This window comes from Oncorhynchus mykiss, chromosome 23 (assembly GCF_057628025.1).
Source record: "Oncorhynchus mykiss isolate SJ-2025 chromosome 23, ASM5762802v1, whole genome shotgun sequence".
NCBI classification, from domain to species: domain Eukaryota; kingdom Metazoa; phylum Chordata; class Actinopteri; order Salmoniformes; family Salmonidae; genus Oncorhynchus; species Oncorhynchus mykiss.
In genome coordinates this window covers 11,411,140-11,435,180 of record NC_143044.1, presented here as the reverse complement: position 1 = coordinate 11,435,180, position 24,041 = coordinate 11,411,140, and the positions used below count along the sequence as shown (strand labels likewise).

Here is a 24,041-nt window from a genome sequence, read left to right as displayed (position 1 = left end):
ACTGTATGAATGTAGTGTTGCACCCTTTAGATGTAAATCTGTCTGTGATGATTCTTGCAGACATTGGCTTTCACTCAATCAGACTCGTTGCTGCATTTTTTCACAGAAGTAGTCCAACTCCATGTTTTTGTGGGTATTCTTCATTTGTGCTTCCAGAGCAAAGGAAGGTTTCACCCTGGTGGTTGTTATTTCACCAAAAGTGTTCCACCTTTCACAGACTCCAATAATGCTCAGGTTGTATCGTCTCATCTCTCTGGCTAGTTGTGACAGATTACCTGTCTGGTGTAATGTTCTGACATTCCAGCATACAATTCTCACTCTTTACTTGAGCTGTAGTAGACTTTTCCTCCTCTAGGCTTTCAGTTGAGTTTGGCCCAGGGGATTCGTAGACACCCTTCAAGGGTAGTCTGTTCGGCTCAGGTTTTGGAGAGGTTGAGTTTACATATTTTTGGTTTCTGTAATCATGCTTTGTCTGACCCCTCGCCCTAGACCTGTCTGGTTTGGTTAGACCTGCTGAGAGTTACCTCCCACCGACATATCTCTAAAGGGTCGCTAAGGTACACAAGCCCCCTCACCACGACAAGGTGACAGTCCCACTGAGTGGCACAAGTGTAAAGACAACAGCTCTCCCTGTGAGAATGACCTTAATTACCTTAATACCAGTAGACAGCATTTTAGCTCTGTTAGGCTTTTAAAATATCTATACGAATCATTGAACTAATTAAGTGTGCAACACTATGCACAATATGGTTTGGATGAGAAGCTCCTTTATAGTTTTAATTGCTATCCTTATATTGTTTGTCTATATACTACGTTAAGCTAATAGCTGCACTCACACAGGAAGCAGGAATGTGGCTTTGGTTAAACCACATCCAAGACTAGTGTAAACATAACTTGCAAATCTGATGTTCAAGAGACTTCATTGGGAGTATGGAGGTGGATGGCAAAACACAAGCAGTTTTGCAAGCGGCGTGGTTTGTGATGCTCGCTCCCGTAAACGGCGCCACTGGCTTGGCGATCGTGGCGCCGAAAGATGAAATTAAGTCTTGAGTGGCCGCCGTGCATGATTAACCAATGAGCGGAGTTCATCTTGTCAACCAATCAATGACAACATTCAAGCTGGCAACAACCGGGACCACTGGTCTCTACACACGGTTGGCAGATTTTCTCGTGGTTCAATTGCCATTTACCGCGGCCCATCTGTAGGCACCTTAATAGAGTTGTGATAAGAATCATGACCTCTATTTGATCAATTGGCCACTGCACAGTTGATGTCTCTTCAGCAATTCAGAAAAAAATATAGGCGGTTTGATGTCAGTTTGTTTCCATTTCATTCTGTCATTGTAGCATATCAGTGTTTTCCCTTCTTTTAGCATCTGCCATGGTATTCACAAACTGACTAATGCAAAACAAAGAGCTAATCCAAGACCTCAGAACATGCCAGCAGTCTATATATACACATAAGAATGAAAGAATCGTTTCAAAAGTAGCTGTTCTAACATTCACAGAGTGAGCCTAGAAGGAGTGTAGGAAACCCAGCCTGGATTCCCTTTCTGTCGTCTGTCTTTGTTCCTCAAAAATGTTTGATTCGGGACAGTGACACATTTTAGGCACAAAGCAAGAAACTTCAGATCGCTCAATGGGCCTGCTCCTTGCCAGGTTTGCCTCATGGGATAAGAACCAGAGTGCCAGCTTGGTTTAGGAGAGTTTACTTCTGTCAACATCAATGATTACTCTTGTGCAGGTAGTATTGCAATTGTGCGCCAAATGTGAACGTGTAGCAATTAAGCACCACCAATCTTGGGCAGAATCCCATTCAGCTATTATTACAGTTTGATCTGCAAACACAGCACTGACATATTGTAAAACAATGTTTTTTTTTGCAGCACTATTTTCTGACTTCTCTTGAAACACTATATAAGAGTAAGTACAGGAGGGGGTTTCAGGTTGCAATTCAATTGGTCAGCATGATCCTAAAAGTATGACATCATTTTCCATGTGCTGAAACCTCTGCAATCTGCCAATACCCAAGATGCCTTCAAGACAAAGTAGCCTACAGGAAAATGTCATGATGAATAAGACAAGCACATGGAAAATTGTCATTAGAGCTGTAATTCTGATGTGCTGAGCAGGATGAGTAATATTGGAGCAACATAATAGTCATGAAACACAAGAGTGACTCAGATATTTAATGGCACCACTCAAGAACACATTATATATATTCACCTTAACATTCAAGGTATTTTATACAGAGTACTTACAGGATATGTATGAAGAGAGGTGTGTACAGTATAGAGGTTGACCGATTAATCGGAATGGCCGATTAATTAGGGCCGATTTCAAGTTTTCATAACAATCGGTAATCAATATTTTTGGACACCGATTTGCCTATTTTTTTTTATTTTTAATTACACCTTTATTTAACTAGGCAAGTCAGTTAAGAACACATTCTTATTTTCCTTGACGGCCTAGTTAACGGTGGGTTAACTGCCTTGTTCAGGGGTAGAAAGACAGATTCTTACCATGTCAGCGCAGGGATTCCGGGATTTGTTTTTGCAACCTTCCGGTTACTTGTCCAACGCTCTAACCACCTGCCTTACATTGCACTCCACTAGGAGCCTGCGTGGCAGGCTGACTACCTGTTACGCGAGGTCAGCAAGAAACCAAGGTAAGTTGCTAGCTAGCATTAAAGGCTCGTATTTCTGTGTGTTATGTTATAATTAAGTCTATGATTTGATAGAGCAGTCTGACTGAGTGATGGTAGGCACCAGCAGGTTCGTAAGCATTCATTCAAACAGCACTTTCGTGTGTTTGCCAGCAGCTCTTCGGAACCCAGTCCTATAATTGCTAAAATAACTACAACCTAAAACTTCTTACATGGGAATATTGAATCATGTTAAAAGGAACCACCAGCTTTCATATGTTCTCATGTTCTGAGCAAGCAACTTAAACGTTAGCTTTTAGGCACATATTGCACTTTTACTTTCTTCTCCAACACTTTGTTTTTGCATTATTTAAACCAAATTGAACATGTTTCATTATTTATTTGAGGCTAAATTGATTTTATTGATGCATTATATTAAGTTAAAATAAAAGTGTTCATTCAGTATTGTTGTAATTGTCATTATTACAAATACATTTTTAAAAAATGACCGATTAATCGGTATCAGCTTTTTTTTGGTCCTCCAATAAATCGGTATCGGCGTTGAAAAATCATAATCAGTCGACCTCTAGTACAGTAGACCTATAGCATTCTGGAGTTGAATAAAAATCCTTCAATGAAAAAGCAACAGTGGCAGGAGCGAGAGTCTGAAGATTGTTTTAAAGAAAATATCACAAAATAAATAGTTGTTCAGTGACAATCGGAAACATGCAGTCATGTGACTTAAAGCCCCATATAACAAAATAAGGTTTGAACGTTCAGTGGAAACTGTAAACAAACATTCCAGCAAGTGTACAGGGGAGTCGTTAGTTTTGTTTCCTATTGGGATTGAAGTACTAAAACCAGACAGTTGTAATTTTTGCGTTAGTAATAACCACATGAAGCTTAGACATCTCCTCAGTATGAGCGTTTCAAAATCAGAGTGGCATGTGACCATGTTACGTCTGCACTGTATAGGCTTGGTAAGTATGTAAGATGTGTTCATGTTTGTCAAACTATATAAGAATGATGAGAAGATTGCATGGATCATTTGGGAATTGCACTGCAACTTGAGACAAAAACTCAGATATGATATAGAATTGAGATGATGTATGAAAAATAAATTGACAGTGCACACAATACATGTAAACACACACACTCTCTCACACGGACATGCTTGCACACACACACACACACACTCACCCCGCCCCCTCTGGCTTCACATAATGCTGATAGGAAAGTGCAGCTTTTTAACAGAAATTGGTTGACAGATGGATACTGTATGTGGGCAGGCAAACAGGCAGACATAATTTAAGCCTTTGTGAGAAGCCATGTCATCATTGCCACATATACAGAGCCTCAAAGGCCCACTCATGCCTCTCATATGATCTAAACCAGCGATCTGTAAGCTGACCAATTTGGCCAATTGTTTCAATCAAGAGTGGAGCACATTAGCATAGGCATAAGTTAAAATGCATGCACAACAGGAATGTTCATGAAACAATTATTAATTTAGAAGCCATATGTACTGTAAATATACAATATTGTACCTTAATGATACTCCACCTAATGCTTCTGACTAGACTTCCTCCCATTGGCACCATTAATTGGCTTTTCACAGGTGTCGCAGTGTGATACTATGGCATGCATTCTAGTGCAATGTCATTCACCTATGCAGTCTGGCTCTCATAATTGAACCATTGATGCATTAAATGCTCTCATCAAAGTGGTATTTCCACACAACCAAGAATGCACAATGCCATACAGGCTTCTCAAAGTGTATGCAAAACAAAAAGTGACTTAAAAGCGCTCTGCTGGATGTGCAACTTTATGAGTGAGACCGTGAGCAGATACCCGGATGTGGTAACCCTCTCTAACCGGTCACTGCGCCTTTAATCCCCCCACCTCCCCAAAGTCATATGATAAAGTGAGCTGTCCAATGGCACAGTAGCAGCATCAGATCCTTGGAGGGTTGTTGGTGACTTGGTCAATCCAGCGCAGGAACCTGCTGACCCGCGTGTACACCCCAGGGAAGGAGGGATCACCACAGCCATGACCCCAGGAGATGACCCCCGTCAGCACCCAGCGGCCCCCCTCTCCCTGACACACCAGGGGACCACCGCTGTCACCCTGGCAACTGTCCACGCGCCGACGGTCCGACAGGCTGCCCGCACACAGCATGCGGCTGGTATAGCGCTCGCCATATCGCTTCTTACACTTCCAGGAGGGCAGCAGGGGAACCCAGGCCTGCAGCAGGGTACGGGAGTATTCCGAGTCTGAGAAAGAGAGAGCGAGAATGAGAAAGTGAGGGACGAACAGAGAGATAAGAGAGAGAGAGGCAAAATCCATGGAAATGCTCTCACATAAAATATCAAGCAATGAACAGATCAAATGGCTGATTCCAATATAAACAAAAAAGGAACTGTCTGTAACAGAGAGGCTCATGTTCAGCACCTGTGATGCCCCACCCTGTGATGACACAGGCGGCTGGCCTCTTCCCCCACTTGCTGCCAGGCGCAGGGAGGCAGGCTGAGTTGGTATGAGGGTTAAAGGCCACACAGTTGCCTTCGGTGCCCTTCAGTCTAAGCAGGGCAATGTCATACTCCCAGCCCTGGCTGTGGTACTTCCTGTGAATGATGATGCGCTCCGGGGACAGGCTGCGCTCAAAGTCATCCCTCTCCTCCGTGTGGTAGTCACCCAGTCGCAGCACGTAGCGCGATGGGTCCCCGCCAAACCTAAGAGAGGGAGAGAGGACGAAAAAGAAGAGGACACGAAATCAAGGTCTGAGGAAGTTGAAGCCAAGCTGAAAAGAAGCCAGACTGAAAAGAAGCCAAGCTGAAAAGAAGCCAAGCTGAAAAGATCAAGACAGTGACTCAAGAAAGTTTCACTTATCAGTGGCGTGTCAATCTCTTACTAAGAATACTTTATACAATTATTGACATAGACAAGCTCCTTGATAGATAATTTATTGTATGCGTGACACATGTCATTTTTAGAAGTCACTGCAATTCCATCATTGAACACTAGACGTCTCTGTGTCCCACCTCTTGAAGCAGTGTGCAGCAGTCAGGACCCAGCAGGAGTTGATGAGCGTGGCTCCACACAGTGGATGGTTCCCTTTGGACTGGGACTTGAGCCACAGAGACACCTGCCATGGCCAGTCCCCCCTAACACAGCACAACCAGGGGAGGAGAGATAACATATGTAGAAATAGATCATGGATGACTTGATAATGTGATCATTTGACTTGTGTAATGTGTTTTGCATATACAGTATCTATGCAGTGATACAAAGTAATATAACCCTTTGTACGTGCGTGTGTTTACAGTGTACCTGATTGACTTGTCCCCTCCAATTATCCTCCTCCTGCGGCGCTGTGTGTTTGGTCTCATGCCGCAGGTCTGCGTTATTATGGCGCCATCTCCCACCGGCTCGGGGACGTAGTCACAGATGACCCCTGCATCTTCGCTGTGCTTGCAGTCATGGGCGTCCTCTCCCTCGGCCGGACACTCCCCCAGGGACACCTCAGCCCCCATGCACCTCACATTGTCCAGGTGGATGGGGCCCTTGCCTGCTCCAAAATATGCCATGGAGCGAGCCTTCGACACCCCACTGAGGAAGAGCCAAGTGAAAAGTACATTTCAAAATTCCTAAATGTCCCCATCTCCTGAATGGCAGTTAAAGTAAGAGTTGATCACTCAGAGACAGGGAAACCCCAGGTGTCTAACCACATACTTGACTTTGAGGTATACCACAGATGAGGGAAAGGATATGATACATTAACAGGGAGAAATATGAGAAGAAAATCCATATTTACACAAATCCCAACTGCCTGCAGACCACTGCAGCATTGACGTCATTCCAGCCGTCATCACACACGCTCCCCCATTGGCCGTTCAGAAACACCTCCACACGCCCCTCCTTCCGGCTCTCTCCAGCAACCAGTCGCACCAGAGGGCCTGGGACCAGAACAGAGAACCACCATAAACCGCAATGTATGAATTTGAATTTTCTTTGCAATATTCACCAGAGAAGATAAGACATCTAACAGAGATATGTGGATAGGAACTTTGATTTGATTTCTTATGCAATCTCAGTGGGTACAGTTAGTTGGCCTACCTGCGATGCGTGGCAACCCTGGCACCTCATTGGTCTCTCCCCCCCTCTCACAGCGCACCCCTACGTCCTCGCTGTGGGAGCAATCATGGCGACCCCACTCGGCGTGCCCGCAGGCAAGCAGGGTGGCCTCTGAGCCTTTACACTGCACCTCATCCAGCAGGATCAGCCCTGTGCCCTCTCCGTACAGCCCGTCTGATGTCACCTCTGCACGCCCTCTGCTGGACAAAATACGCCATTACTACAGTATCACTACACTATTACAACAATATCACAACACTATTAATACAGATACACCTACTTCCCATGTTCAGATTGTATTTGTACATATAAGGACTCCTGTAGACCGACCTGAAGCCAAGCTGTCTACACACCACTTGTGCGTGGTGCTCAGTCCAGTTGTCGTCACACACCGTACCCCAGTCCCCAGAGTGGTACACCTCCAGACGACCTTCCCAGGGACTGTCAGACCCCACCAGCCGTACTACACCATCTGCAACACGGTGTGTGTTTGAAACAGTGTGTATGTGTTTTGCATACAAATATGTGTAATGTTCTGGGTGTTTACATACACATAGTGTTCCTGTCCTGACTCCTGACCTGTATATGGGTTACAGGACACGCCAGCATCCTCCATGTGGTCACAGTTGTGTTGTTGCCAGTTGTTGTGGGGACACTCCTCCAGGGAGAGCTCGTTGCCTGTACACTGCACCCCATCCAGGAGGATGGGACCAGAGCCCTGGCCAAAGTGAGCCCACGTCCAAGCCTTCGGTACACCCCTGAGTGGACACACACACAGGCATACGCAATGACCATATGACTAACTCACACAAGAAATACAAACACCATATATGGACAACATGTAAACAATATATGGCAACCACTCAAGGGTCATTCAAATGTACACATATAAATGTATTCCCACCAAGTTAACAGGCTTTAAGGGTACTGTACAGAGCACAAAAACATGCACTTACAGAGCAGATAAATACATTTACATGGCACAAAAACCCCAGTCCCTGTTTCAACACTCATGCACACCAAACATAGTCAATATAATTGAGAAATGAATTATTAATGACCCGTGGAATATCTGAAAAGTGTCCTGAGACCGATCCACTTTGCTTTTTTGTTTATTCACTCTTTGTACACACGCACTGTTGGTGCGAGTGACTCTGAACTTACCATGGCTAGCCTCGAGTCGTACAAGAAAAAATTAAATATAGAACATTTTGCTATTTGCCTCATGATTCCTGTATGCTTTGTTGACTACGAACTTTCTTTTCCCAACTGTGGGACAGACTGTTTGTTCCCACACTCGGGACTCTGACTCTCTATAGGTTACACAGACTTTTGGCCTAACATCCTATTCTAACCACCTCTCGCTGGCTTTGTATTCATGTTACCTGATGAAATTGCTGTACAATATGATCTTGTTGCCATCTGATGCAGATGTCATAAATCAGCACTGCAGAGCTCTCCCTGTCCTGTGCCGTACCTTGATTGTATTACTGTTGATGATGTCTGGAAATGTGCATGTACACCCTGGCCCATCTACAGTTGCTAGCCCCAATTCTGACTTGTGCTCTGATATCTGCTTCACTGATTTCTGCTCTTGTAAAAGCCTGGGTTCTCTGCATGTTAACACTAGAAGCTTATTACTTAAAATGGATCAATTGAAAGTGTGGGTTCACAGCTCCAATCCAGATGTTGGTCATTACTGAGAAGTTGTTCAGGAAGAGTGTTTTAAATACTGATGTTAACCTTTCTGGTTATAACCTTTTTCGGCCAGACAGATCTTCCAAAGGTGGGGGAGTGGCAGTTTTTTTTTTTACCAAGGATCACCTTCAGTGCTCTGTTGTCTCCACCAGGTCTGACCCCAAACAATTTGATTGGCTGGTTTTACACATTAAACTTTCAAATAACTATTTGTTGACTGTTGCTGGGTGCTATCATCCTCCATCAGCACCAGTATGTACCCTACCTGCCCTAAGCTCTCTCTTGGCCCCTTACACTAAGTCTGAATTTGTCCTGCCAGGTGACCTAAACTGGGACATGCTTAAACTACCTGACCAAGTCCTAAAGCAATGGGACTCCCCAAATCTTTCTCAGATTATTACCAATCCCACAAGGTATGACTCCAAACACCTAGAAAAGGCTACTCTCCTCGATGTTATCCTCACAAATAATCCTGATAGGTATTAGTCTGGTGTTTTCTGTAATGACCTTAGTGATTACTGTTTTACAGCTTGTGTCACTGCTGTAACACTGCTCAGTGAAACGACCTGTCCTGATTTGTCATAGACGCTTGCTAAAAAAAAATTATGTTCATGACAATGCTTGCTCTGGCCTCTGTAAAATGGTATAGAATCCGCTTTATCGCCTCTGTCGAGGACGCTTGGCCTTTCATTTTTGATATTTTCTGTGGTATTGTTAACAAACACGCCCCCATAAAGATAATGAGAACTAAAAACAGGTTGAGCCTCTGGTTCGACCGTGATCTTGCAGTTACTCCACATCAAGAATTGCATTTGGCGAAAGGCTCGGCACATGCATACCCAGGTTGACTGGCACTCGTTCAGCAAATGAGAAATAAGTGCACTCAGATCCGGAAGGCCAAAGTTAGTTACTTTTAAGAATAACCCCCCCACCCCACACACACACACACACACACACACAGCTGCCCATGTACCTTAATGTTGATGATGTGGATGTTACTGACAAGAAGCACATGGCTGAGCTCTTTAAATCACTGACTGGCTTTGTTGATGTCTATCGTATTATCTCGGGTATGCAATCTGGTTTCCGCTCAGGTTATGGATGTGTCACTGCAACCTTAAAGGTCCTCAATGATGTCACCATTGCCCTTTATTCTAAGCAATGTTGTGCTGCTATTTTTGACTTGTCCAAAGGTTTTGATACGGTAGACCATTACATTCTTGTGGGCCGTCTAAGGAGTATTGGTGTCTGAGGGTTCTTTGGCCTGGTTTTCTAACTGCCTCACTCAGAGTGCAGTGTATAAAGTCAGAAAATCTACTGTCTCAGCCACTGCCTGTCACCAAGGGAGTACCCCAAGGCTCGATCCTAAGCCCCACGTTCTTCTCAATTTACATCAACAACATAGCTGAGGCAGTAGTAAGCTCTCTCATCCATTTATATGCAGATGATACAGTCTTATACTCAGCTGGCCCCTTCCCAGATTTTGTGTTAAGTGCTCTACAAAGTTTTCTTAGTGTCCAACAAGCATTCTCTACCCTTAACTTGGTTCTGAACACCTCCAAAACAAAGGTAATGTGGTTCAGGTAAGAAGAATGCTCCTCTCCCCACAGGTGTGATTACTACCTATGAGGGTTTAGAGCTTGGGAGTATGGCTAGACGGTACACTGTCCTTCTCTCAGCACATATCAAGCTGCAGGCTAAAGTTAAATCAACACTTGGTTTCCTTTAAAGTAATCACTCCTCTTTCACCCCAGCTGCCAAACTAACCTTGATTCAGATGACCATCCTACCCATGCTAGTTAACGGAGACATCATTTATAGATCTGATTTTCTTTACCATTCGGCCGTCAGATTTGCCACCAATGCTCCTTATAGGACACATCACTGCACTCTATACTCCTCTGTAAACTGGTCATCTCTGTATACCCGTCGCAAGACCCACTGGTTAATGCTTATTTATAAAACCCTCTTAGCCTCACTCCCCCCCTATCTGAGATATCTACTGCAGCCCTCATCCTCCACATACAACACCCGTTCTGCCAGTCACATTCTGTTAAAGGTCCCCAAAGCACACACATCCCTGGGTCGCTCCTCTTTTCAGTTCGCTGCAGCTAGTGACTTGAACGGACAGTTTTATCTCAATCTCTTCATTCAAAGACTCAATCATGGACATTCTTACTGACGGTTGTGGCTGCTTTGCGTATTGTTGTCTCTACCTACTGGTCCTTTGTGCTGTTGTCTGTGCCCAATAATGTTTGTACCATGTTGTGTTGCTACCATGGTGTGTTGTCATGTGTGGCCTTGCTATGTTGTTGTCTTAGGTCTCTCTTGTCATGATGTGTGTTTTGTCCTATATATATATATATATATATTATCCCAGCCCCCATCCCCGCAGGAGGCCTTTTGCCTTTTGGTAGGCCATCATTGTAAATAGGAATTTGTTCTCAACTAACTTGCCTAGTTAAATAATGGTTCAATAAAATAAATAAATCAAACGTACTGTAAGCCACTCATTTTGTGTGCGTGGCTACATGTGGGTGATCTGCTAAGAGCAACGATGACATCTGAATAATCTGGTTCAGCTGGCTCCTCTCCAGCAGAGCAACAACCCAAAACACTGTAGGCCATCAAAAATGCATGCCTTCCGTTCATCTATATTAATATAGTTCACTCAGTGGGAATGCAGCAGTGTAAATAAGGCTATCCTAGCAGGAGTGCATCCAGCTTTGTGGAGTGCAGAGAGCCTTGGTTGGTGGGCAACTTCATGCCTGGGAACCCTTGCTACCACTGATAGGGCATCACCTCTAGTTTTTACCTACATAGGAACTGAGTCACATTTAGTGGAGGGAATCACATTAATAACCCATAAGCTACCTGCAAGCCAAGCACCATGCTCATGAGCCATCAGAACCCCAGTGCTGCTCACCCCAGTCCCAGTTGCCGACAGACCACCTCAGCATCGATGTCATCCCACTGGTCATCACAGATGGTGCCCCACCTCCCATCATGGTACACCTCCACACGACCCTCGAAGTCCTCCAGGCCACCTACCAACCTCAAGGGGGCGCCATTGCCTGAAAAAGACAGCAGAAAGTAGTTACCTGGCAGAACAAGTTGGCATCATGTTACAATAGAAACCACCAGTCTTCTAAGTTATCTACTTGTCCACTTATGGTCTCCTTGATGAATGCAAATGTAAATAACCTCGTGCCTAGTGCCATGATAAATAAAGTGATCTGAACCACAGAACTGTTGGAATGCTGTGACCCCTAACACTGGCTCAGTTTGGTTCAACGCTCCGGCATGTCATTTGAAACTACAGCAAGTATAAGTATGTGCGGGATGCAGGGAGCAGGAAAGGGGGGTGGATCAGTTATGCAATCGGAGTATGTGAGCAGCCCTGGCAGAGAAGTTGAGGAGGTGGGAGGGTTGTTTGGGGTAGGTGGTTTGACAGGGGCTCAGGGCTCTCAGATAGCTCTCTCCCTCATAATGTTCCAGACTGAATAATTCACCGCACCACACTAAATATATCACCAGGGCCTGCTCCTCTGGGCACCCCTCTCTCTACCCTCCTAACACACACGCAGAGGCACACACACGCGGAGGCACACAAACAAACACACACACACACACCCCTGTTGTAGTTCATTATGCCCCTTTGGGACGCTATGACACGAGTGCTGTAGAAGCCGTGAGAGCTGGCAGCCTCAGAGAGCTCTAAAAGCTACGTGAATGACTAGGCAGGCAACATCAGCTCCCTCTTGGCCGTGCTGCTCAGAAGAGACTGTTCTTGTTCTAGCCTTGCAGTGTTTGTGTTATGGAGATGAATCTTAGCCACGAATCTCAAACTGGTGCAGCAGCTCTGAATGAGGTGGGATAAGGACACAAACTCTTAAGAGAGAGGGTACACAGTCTCTCTCTATCACTGTCTTACTCAAAAAGGGGAAGTGGTTCTTCACAACTTTAGATAACTCTACTGGTAGGCCTAGTACACATGTAAAGTAAAATGTACTACATTTATACTGTATGTGTAGCACTTGTGCGAAATCTATGCTTTATCCCCATGGATGTTTTGAAATCTCCAACAGCCTCACCTTCAGGTGCAGCACACACCACCCCCGCTTCGTTTCCATGGTTACAGTCGCTGGTGACAAACTTCCGACTCCTGCAATCCAGCAGAGTGTTTTCGTTGCCACGGCAGCCAAGGCGTTCATAGTGGAAGAGTCCAGAGCCGGGCCCGAAGTAGGAGTGCTGGAGGGCCGTGCCGATCTCACTGCAGACAGAAAGACAGGATGGACAGAGAGAAAAAGACCGGTGGACAGTCAGGAGTGGAGGATAGGATTTGACACACACACAAAGCAGTGATACAAGTATGGCAGTAGCTCTCACCCCAGTCCAAGCTGTTTGCAGATCACACTGGCATCGCGGTCGGTCCAGTGTGTGTCACATACCGCCCCCCACTGGCCATTTAGGTATACCTCCAGACGCCCGCCTTGAGGGGAGGACCCACCTACCAACCTGGCAGCTCCTGGAGAGGAGAGAAGGCATTAAGATATGGAACAGCACCAGAGATTGTGAAATGACAGGTGGGACATCTCTCTCTCACACCCACCAGAAACAGGTAGACCGACAAATTGCTACCAAGTCAACCATGAATCCAACAGGTGTGATTATCTCAGGATAATTGTATAGATTATCCTTGGTTTGTGGGTCTTGCAACACTTACCTATTCCAACCTGACAGACACACACACCCTAAGTCAAATTGCCTACAAACCCTGAGAAAGGTTAACCGTTTCAAAGAGAGAACTTGGGAGAGTTAAAAAGAGGCAGACATAATGACAGCAAACACAGATATTTCAACACGGGGATATCTACATACAAGCAAGGTGCTGACAGACCAGTACAAAGACAGATGGTTGGCTAATGGACACGCAGGGGTAAAGGCTGACACATGCTTCCCAGTCTAAACAGTTTGAGCATATATTATGAAACCATTTTTGACGTTTTGGTGTTCGGTAGGGTTTTTCTTCAGGCCATTTGTGCACACAACATTTTTTTGTTCTTGAGGCAAGTCGAAGTTCGGTAGCCGAAGTCTACGCCCCTTCATCTGTGATTGGTCAACAGTAGGGGTGGGAACTATGGATGGGATTCTTCAATGAAGTGTTTGCTGTCATTCAACGAGGGAGAGCACAGCAGCAGCAAGGCCCTACTGTCTGCAGTGCACTAGTTTTCATGCACATTTTTTCACTTGAGAAGTACTGCACCAAACATCTTAGCTAGATGTAAAATTGCAAGACTAAGCAAAAAAAAGTCTAAACTAATTACAGATTTCTTGATTTTTTTTCCAAGCATTTTTCTTGTTTTTCAAGCAAAGGTCTTTAGGGAGTATGCGAGCACAGACATTCACTTGACCGAGTTCTGCTAGGAGCAAACCGAACCGATGGACAGTATGTGGATGCCTTTACACTACTAAAGGGGTTGGGAGTCACGGAGAGAACAATATCGGCTGCCTAATGGATAGGTGGGAAACACAGTGGGAGGAGCCAACTGACAGACATACAGAAAAATAATGGGGTGCAGACAGATTGAGAGACACAAGCAGACAGGCACATACAGTGCATTCGGGAAGAATTCAGAATTTTTCCGCATTTTGTAACGTTACAGCCTTATTCTAAAATCGATTAAATAGTTTTTTCCCCCTCATCAATCTACTCTGAAAACACCATAATGACAAAGAAAAAACAGGTTAAAAACATTTAACTGAAAAATCACATTTACATAAGTATTCAGACCCTTTACTCAGTACTTTGTTGAAGGACCTTTGGCACCGATTACAGTATTGCTGTACAGCTATTTTCAGGTCTCTCCAGAGATGTTCGATCAGATTTAAGTCCGGGATCTGGCTGGACCACTCAAGGACATTCAGAGACTTGTCCCGAAGCCATTCCTGCATTGTCTTGGCTGTGTGCTTAGGGTCGTTGTCCTGTTGGAAGGTGAATCTTTACGGTCCTGAGCACTCTGGAGCAGGTTTTCATCAAGGATCTCTCTGTACTTTGCTCCGTTTATCATTCCCTTGATCCTGACTAGTCTCCCAGTCCCTGCCGCTGAAAAACATTCCCACAGCATAAGGCCACCACCATGCTTTACCGTAGGGATGGTATTGGCCAGGTGATGAGCGGTGCATGGTTTCCTCCAGACGTGACGCCTGTCATTTAGGCCAAAGAGTTCAATCTTGGTTTCTTCAGACGAGAGAATCTTGTTTTTCATGGTCAGAGTCCTTTAGGTGCATTTTGGCGTGCTGTCATGTGCCTTTTTACTGAGGAGTGGCTTCCGTCTGGCCACTGTACCATAAAGGCCCGATTGGTGGAATGCTGCAGAGATGGTTCCCATCTCCACAGAGGAACTCTGGAGCTCTGTCAGAGTGACCATCGGTTTCTTGGTCACCTCGCTGACCAAGGCCCTTCTCCCCCCGATTGCCCGGGCGTTTGGCCCGTTTAAGAATTTAAGAATGATGGAGGCCACTGTGTTTTTCGGACTTTCAATCCTGCACAAATGTTTTTCTACCCTTCCCCAGATCTGAGCCTCTCGGAGCTCTACAGACAATTCCTTCGGCCTTATGGCTTGGTTTTTGCTCTGACATGCACTGTCAACTGTGTGACCTTATATAAACAGGTGTGTGTGCCTTTCCAAATCATGTCCAATCAATTGAATTTACCAAAGGTGGACTCCAATCAAGTTGTAGAAACATCGATGATTAATGGAAACAGGATGCACCTGAGTTCAATTTCAAATCTCATAGCAAAGGGTCTGAATACTTATGCAAAAAAGGTATTTCTGTTTTGACTTTTAATACATTTGCAAACATTTCTAAACCCTGTTTTCGCTTTGTCATTATGTGTAGATTGATAAGGAAATGTTTTTACTTAATCCATTTTAGAATAAGGCTGTAACGTAACAGAAATGTGGAAAAAGTGAAGGGGTCCGAATACTTTCCAAATGCACTGTAGGTTCCCTAGATAGTCAGAGGCATAGATATCCTGCCAGAGCAACATGATCACCCCAAAATCACAGCAAAGATACAAAGATACCTCGCAATTATTTGTTGGTCCCTTTGGAATTCATACACCACTATAAATAATCTGGTTCCAGGTAGTTACCCAGCAGTATTGATTCCCTTGAAGTAAGTATCAGTCTGTAAATTCTCACCCTGGTGGCAGTCACAATAGGCCCAGCCGATGGCTCCAGAGCTCTGGCGGAAGAAGCACCAGGGGTTGGACTCACGGTCAGGGTTACGGCAGTAGCTGTGGCCGCCCAGCCCCCGGCCTGGGTACTGCAGGACGTAGTCTGGGAACTCTGTCCACTTCAGGCAAGGCGAGCCAGAGTCAGTCTGAGACACAGAGCCGTTGTAGTAGCCCAGCTCAGTGAAGCCTTCTGAACAGGACAGAGGAGCTAGGGGGAGACACATTCGCATTCAAGGGGTTAATCAAAGGATGAGCTTCTGTTGAAGCTTAGTTAATACAGTATAGCGATACACATTTTTGTGAGACGAAGTGATGGAGGGGGGTTAAAGCAGAGTTTTATAATTAAGTCACATTAAGCCAGGCAGGCGTTCAAACAATTTCCTCTCCTTTGTCTCTCTCTCTTTTGGTTCCACCTCCCCCTCTCTCTCCATCCTCAGAGGTAAAGGAGTGAGCCACCTGGCTGGTCAGACTGACAGCGTGCTGCTGCAGTGCAGGGGCCAGAGTATTTGTGTAGGTCTGCTTTGCTGAGTCACAGAGCGTGGTGGGCTACCTTCTCAGACAACCTGAAAACCTGTGCCCTTACTGCAGCCATCTCTCTCTGTGTGTGTGTGTGTGGGTGCCCGTGCGTGCATATATCTCTATTTTTTTGTCCTTAAAATGCACCCCAGGCATACAGGTCTTAAAATTATTTTAAAAATTCAAATCCTCACAATTATTTTCTCAATGCTGTCAAAAGCATAGTTTGATGATAGATATACAACTTTGGGGTAGACAACTATTCCTCAAGAGGGGTGGATGCTCATGTCCAGAATCCAGTGCATAAGCCATTAGTTCCTAAAGGGCGTACTGATTAACTGAAACTCACTGCAATGCAATTCTCTGAGTAATCCAGGGCTTTTTAATTACAGATGCATTGAACTGGGTCTGCGAGTGCTGCATCTCTATTCTCTAATTGGCTTTGAGAAAACGTGAGATGGGATCGTTACGGAAAAACCTGAGCTCAGCCTTACGTTCTAAACTATGCAGGTTAAAGAACCACTGGGACCACTTGTGAAGATGACCCATCACATTGAATAGGAGTGGGCCATTAAACACAAACACACATCTGGTCCACAGATTGAGTTTTAAAAACAGGGGGAAGGGTCTGTGGTTTAATGCAGAGGCAGACATTTAATGGCAACCAGAGCCAGAGGCAGCCCTGAACTTGATCCATAAATAACCCATGTATTTCCAAGGGATCAATGTCTGGTAATACATCATGCAAAGAATACAGACAGTTGCTTGGGAATGTCAGTTAAATGCAAATCCAGAACCAACTATAACTAACTGAATTATCAGTCCCTTTTCAATGGGATATGTATGCGCTTATCTGCCTAGCAGTCAGTCTTCAGTAGAAGTAAGATAATCTTTAGCTTTAGGCCCATGCTTCCTGTGATGTGTAACTGATGTGGCTGTACCTCAGCCATATCAGTGTGTGTGTACTGTATAGGATATGAAGGGGAGACGTGCTAACATCCCTCTAGATCCAAGTGTTAAACCCTGAGGAGATTGGAGGGAAGTGGAAATGGGCACTGGGGTCCAGCCAGGAAAGAAAGATATCCTCTTCACGCACCTAAACTCCTCGTCCTGAACGCTCTAAACCAGTGGATTAAGGACCGCAAGTCCTTTGAGGTGTCGCTGGGTAAACATTCACAGCTGTGAGCGATCGCTCGCAAATCTACACCCGCCCAGTGAGTGGCCTAACCCCTGTCTGTGTTTGTTTGAGGGACTGCTGGTCCACATTCGCACAGGCTTAGTGACTTAAGACTGGAGAGGGTGTCTGACTGATGCCTGAGAGAAAAGACATCTTGAAGGAGCAATACTCTGCTCAATTCCAGATTGACACCTTGTCCCAAACCCTGGTCACTTCATGTAGATCTTAAAGGATTGGATATCTATGAGCAATATGGTAATAGCTCTAGCAAGGTAAAGGTAATACATCCATCTGGCTCTTTGATAGATTAGGTGGATTTGTATAGAATTTTGCTTACACCTATCTAATCCTTTCAGATCGCATAATCGGAGGAGATACATATTTGATAGAGTTCACACATTAAGAGGGTGTGCCAGAGACAGAAATGTTATGGATAGCGTTATTACGAAAGGTTACCCGGAACATCACCAGCACATGAAAGCAGATGTGCTGTATCGAATGTGTATATGCATGGATAATCTGTTTCCATGCAGAGGATGAGATAGGGAGTGAGTATATAAATGCATGTATTGAGAGCAAGAAACTCAGTATGCACGTTGGTGTCATAAATCTGTCACACTGTCCATCCCAGTTTAACTAAGCTCTAAAGTATCTTAACATAGCTTGCATTCTATCCCCGATGGGTGTCTATAGTTGAGCCACAAACGGACACAACCATCTTTAAGACCCAGACTTTTTGAGACCCCATTACATAACTTCACCAAAGACAAGGACCAGACATACAGCATCTGGTTGTTGGAGAGTGAGAGTCGATCAGAGATGATGTCAGGGCTCTTAAATCAGGGACACTCATTTACATAAATGAAAGCCTAAAAATGAGACAAATTTGGGGGTGGGAGAGGGGAGCTGGTTATGTGTCTTTTGGCTGTGGATAAAGAGAGCGACACTCCCAGCAGACTGCCTCCACTGTTGAACAGAAAGAGAGAGAGAGACAGAAAGAGAGAGCGAGAGGGAGAAATAACAAAAGAGACTGATGAGGGAGTTGAGCGTTGCCTGAATATCAACCCAACCTTCAGAGGCTCAATTAGAATCACCATCTGATCATCAGCAGCGCTGGTGACATCAAATTACTCTTATAATAGCGTATTTAGCAGAGGAGGGAGGCTTTTTCAAGCTTTTGTTCTGAAATTGTGACATTTTGCTGAAACAACACCTTGCCATCTCACATCCACACCATCCCACTAGGTCCCTAGGCGGGGTGCATCACTTGAGTGGGTTGAGTCACTGACGTGATCTTCCTGTCTGGGTTGGCGCCCCCCCTTGGGTTGTGCCGTGGCAGAGATATTTGTGGGCTATACTCCTTGTCTTAGGATTGTCTCAGGATTGCCTTGTCTCAGGATGGTAAGTTGGTGGTTGAAGATATCCCTCTAGTGGTGTGGGGGCTGTGCTTTGGCAAAGTGGGTGGGGTTATATCCTTCCTGTTTGGCCCTGTCCGGTGGTATCATCGGATGGGGCCACAGTGTCTCCTGACCCCTCCTGTCTCAGCCTCCAGTATTTATGCTGCAGTAGTTTATGTGTCGGGGGCCTAGGGTCAGTTTGTTATATCTGGAGTACTTCTCCTGTCTTATCCGGTGTCCTGTGTGAATTTAAGTATGCTCTCTAATTCTCTCTTTCTCTCAGAGGACCTGAGCCCTAGGATCATGCCTCAGGACTACCTGGCATGATGACTCCTTGCTGTCCCCAGTCCACCTGGCCGTGCTGGTGCTCCAGTTTCAACTGTTCTGGCTGTGGCTATGGAATCCTGACCTGTTCACCGGACATTCTACCTGTCCCAAACCTGCTGTTTTCAACTCTCTAGAGACAGCAGGAGTGGTAGAGTTACTCTTAATGATCGGCTATGAAAAGCCAACTGACATTTACTCCTGAGGTGCTGACTTGTTGCACCCTCGACAACTACTGTGATTATTATTATTTGACCCTGCTGGTCATTTATGAACATTTGAACATCTTGGCCATGTTCTGTTATAATCTCCACTTGGCACAGCCAGAAGAGGACTGGCCACCACTCATAGCCTGGTTAATCTCTAGGTTTCTTCCTAGGTTTTGGCCTTTCTATGGAGTTTTTCCTAGCCACCGTGCTTCTACACCTGCATTGCTTGCTGTTTGGGGTTTTAGGCTGGGTTTCTGTACAGCACTTTGAGATATCAGCTGATGTACGAAGGGCAAAATACATTTGATTTGATTTGTTCATTTAGGCCAGGGATGAACAACCCCAGTCTTCTGTGGCCGGACTGGTGTCACACTTTCTCCATCCCTAGCAAACACAGCTGAATAAATGAATTGCATTCTAAACTGAAGATCATGATTAGTTGATTATTGGAGTCCGCTATGTTAGCTGGAACAAAAGTGTGACAGCAGTCTGGCCCCCGTGGACTGGAGTTGCCCATCCCTGATTTAGGCTATTCAATTAGTGCTGCTGAGTCATTCATCCATGTCCTTGGATGACTTGGCAGAATCACAATGATGGATGGATGAAATCAAGACCTATTAGAGGAAGAGGAAAAGAGGTGTCTACCTGCACTCTGCATAGTATTTAGGTAGCCATCTTGAGAGATGACCTGCAAAAAAAAAGACAACAGAATATGAAACTGCAGGCTTATTTAATTTAGACCAAGTTTTCCACATTAGGTTATGGAAGCCTGTTCATAAGTAGTCCCTTATATCCCATAAGTAGCCTGTCGGATTGTTTGCAGCCTTCATACAGAACAACGTTTTCTCTCTCTAGTATTATATTGTAGCCTACTTGTAGAAATATGGTTTTACTCAACCTATCTATGCTATTCTGTAGATCTGTGAAAAGCATTGTTACACTGTGTTAACCATGTTCATCCCTCTTCTCTTCTGCTATCTGTTTTCAATTACTTTCTATTTTACCACTGAGGCCGGGAGCAGGTGGCATCGTTTAGAATGTCTATGCAGAAAGCAATTAAATTATTGAAGGGTTAAGTTAAAGGGTTCTACTTTGTGGCACCACTATCCCCACCCAGGCCACTAAAATCAATACTGTCATGCATGGGAAACAGCTGCGCCTTAATCAGTTGAACTCTAATAATTGCATCTGTCAATCTAATGGAGACAGGGGCAGCTGGAGTTCTCCATAGAAGGATTCTTTGGGGGAAAGGACAGGAGTAGTTCCTTAGCCCATTTAAAAATGAATTCACCGTTTTCAGTGGGTAACTCTTCATAATAACATGAATGAGAATTAATAAACTATTTATAAATAGTAGCTTATACACATTATTCCTAAATTAGTATTTCATTATTTGTAAACATGCATAAGCATTTCATAAACATTACACTTCATAAGCATTTATAGCATTTAACATTGAAAGTTATAAAGTGCAAGCAAGTAACCTACAACCGTTGCCTTTACTCTTTTTTTGTGTTTTTGTTGTCACTTTAAAATGATGTAGCCTACAGCCTCGAACCATGTTTTACAAAAATGTTGCTCGCAAGGAATGTCATTGGCTATATGAATCAATTGCTATTTGCAAGGAAGTTTGAACATATCATTGAATGCATTTGCCCCAGTGTTTTTATATTTTTCTTGGTGGTTCAGTATTGCACACATCAGTGTGCATGGCTTTAACTACTGTAAAACGCATGATGAGAAAACTCTGACGCACGACCTCCGCAAGGGATGGCGCGGTTTGACAAAACTATTTCTCGTCATCTAATGAAATCGCTGGCGGAGAAGAAAAATAATTGGGTCCAATTCAACCGAATTTATACTGGAATATCGTTGTATTTACCAGCTGATGGGCGCGCTTACTGTGAAGGCTAATTTAGGACACACAGTCAGCCTTCAGAAATGCATTTAGGAAAGCTCAGCATTTATTTATCTTAAATGTTTTACAAAGTGATACTGTATTAACAGTATCTTAGGATGAGTTACCTTATGACAACAGCAAGCCAAGATTGATTGCTGAGGATAGGGTGATGGTCTGTCCCAATTATTTCCTTCACCGGCAATAAAACAAACTGATATGGGTAGGCTATAGGCTATTACTCGTTCTTAAGTTTTCCTGGGAGCAAAGTCCTTAGTGAAATGAAAATGTAGCCTACATAGGGCACTATAAAATAATTGGAAGAAAAATAAAAGCGAAAGCTCAGTAATGATGCACTGCAGAACCAGAGCAGGCCTAATATGATACATTCAAGTGAATATGTGTGGCCCAATTTGGATGGTTTAACCTCAGAAAGCGGGTTTACTGGCACACGAGAAGGTGCCACGCACAGCATACCTTTTGCAATTACACATAGGTTTATGTTACATAGGCAATAGGCTACGCAAAGTATATAGCCAGTAGACTACGCGAAGTCTATAGCCTACCTATATATTCCCAATGAATGTAAATCGTAAGGAATTTGGTTATCTATGGTCACCTGTTTACCTTTCTGTTGTCAATACATATCCCCTCGCAAACAGAAAACGCACAGTGACGATGAAAGATACACATACCTCTCCAGAAACTGAAACCAGAAAACACCATGCAAATGACAGAGAGAAGATTCCTTTTAAAGCGTCCTTGTCCATCATCCTGTTATATGTGTCATTGCCCGCACCTTGAGCAGATTTCACCCATATCCAAAACAAACAGCCAGCCTCCGAGTGCAAGCGACACTGACCAGAGAGAGCCCGCTACTGAGCGTCCAAAGTTAGGCGGGGGACAATGAGACGATGTGCTTGTTTTTCTGTCTGGAAAAATATTTTTTAAATAATCCAAACTCCTATGTGACATTACACACCCTGAGGTGCTCCAAGCTTCGACTATAAATGACGAACCTCCTAGTGAGGAAGTGTCACTGAAAGGAGACACCGGTGAGAGACACACGCTGTCGCCTCTCGCCTTCTGCGCAGCCCACATATGCCGATATGTCGACAATAAACAACACAGCAAGCTCAACGCGGTTTAGTTGTAGGCCTATTGCACTTGCGTAAAGGGGCGTTACTGCGCTCAGAGGATAGGTAGGTGAGTGAAGGTTTCATGTTTTATTAATGAATATTTGATTGGGCTGAGTAGGCCCCTAACTTAATATTGCTGTTGGATATTAAATCAAGAATATGCCTGAATTTAATGACACATGTTCCACCTGGATTTGATGTAGACGGTCATTTCAACCAGTCACCAAAACGCAAAAAACATAAAATTACTAATCTCCAAATTATGCTTTCCTAGCATGGAAAGTTAAACTCGAAGATCAATTACATGTATATTGCCTTGCAGTAACGAGACCTAAACACATTCTATAACATAGATCATGACACTGTGGCACTCTCATTTAGGCAAGGGTATTGTGACGACAGATTTCATCCTCTTCGTCTGAAGAGGAGGTGTAGCAGGGATCGGACCAAAACGCAGCGCGGTAAGTGTCCATATTGTTTATTATAAAACATAAACTGAACACTAAGAACTACAAAACAATAAATGTGACCATGAACGAAAACCAGACCAAACTGAAACAGTCCCGTGTGGCACTGACACAGGAAACAAACACCCACAACCCAACAGTGAAACCCAGGCTACCTAAGTATGATTCTCAATCAGAGACAACTAACGACACCTGCCTCTGATTGAGAACCATTCTAGGCCGAAAAAGAAACCTAAACATAGAAATACAAAACATAGACTGCCCACCCCAACTCACGCCCTGACCATACTAAATAAAGACAAAACAAAGGAAAATAAAGGTCAGAACGTGACAGGTATTGTGCCATACTTGGCTAATGGAGATCTCCAGATATGTAATTGGCAATAGGCTAGTACTAGTCATTCTCCCACTAAATTCGTTCCAGGAGTAGAGTAAGCTAGGCTACTGCTCACAACCCGAGGCAGCAGTGGAAACATTTTATGAGACTTTGAAGCCATATGAACACATGTTGGCAGCAGCAGTATAGCCTAATGCACAGAGCTTACTTAAAAGCCAGGTTGTCTGATATGTTGGACCCATATATATGCCTGTTTGTCAACTACAGAGTATTTTGAATTTGTTAGCTCTGGACTAATTTTAGAGTTTGAAATAGACTACGCCTTTTGGCTATGTTTTATCAGTAACTGTGTTAAAGGTGTGTCCCGAATTTGATAACGTATGATTTTTTATTCTGTGTGGAAGTGTGACCTACACCTACAGCAGTGGAGACTCCTCAGAGGAGGACCATCCTCCTCAGGGAATTTCATAAAATGTAAATGGTAAAACATTTAAAAAGTCATAATTTTTTGATAAAATTATACTAAATATAATTATATTAAAACACTATTTTGCAAAGGTCTACAGTCGCCTCAGCAGCCTACCAGAGCTCTTGCAGCATGAACTGACATCTTGTCCGAACAATCAAAGGTTCAGGGAATGAATCTAATAATGAAAGCATAAGCTACAGCTAGCTAGCGCTGCAGTCTATAACATGTGGTGAGTGGTTGCATCAAAGAGAAAAAGACAATAGTTCACCAGTTTTGAACAAATTAATTTATTCCGAAATGTAGAAGCAAGAGAGAAATAGAGATTATCATTTTGTTTCACTTTCAGTTTCACTTACTTAGCTAGCAAATGCAGCTAGTTAGTACAGCCTA

The 24,041-nt window shown here is 44.1% G+C and overlaps 1 protein-coding gene across 1 annotated transcript; it reads right to left on the bottom strand.

Moving 5' to 3' along the window:
* Positions 1-2,174: 2,174 nt before the first annotated feature.
* On the bottom strand, positions 2,175-22,412 carry si:ch211-51a6.2 (neurotrypsin). Its single transcript, XM_021580465.3, has 14 exons — positions 21,935-22,412; positions 19,988-20,030; positions 15,685-15,927; positions 12,866-13,004; positions 12,571-12,749; positions 11,403-11,550; positions 7,358-7,536; positions 7,109-7,250; positions 6,761-6,975; positions 6,459-6,600; positions 5,975-6,253; positions 5,686-5,808; positions 5,096-5,376; positions 2,175-4,917 (listed from the first exon to the last, which is right to left on the bottom strand). The coding sequence occupies exons 1-14, from the start codon at positions 22,010-22,012 to the stop codon at positions 4,598-4,600; spliced, it is 2,511 nt and encodes an 836-aa protein (XP_021436140.3). The 5' UTR covers positions 22,013-22,412; the 3' UTR covers positions 2,175-4,597.
* Between the last annotated feature and the right edge of the window lie 1,629 nt (positions 22,413-24,041).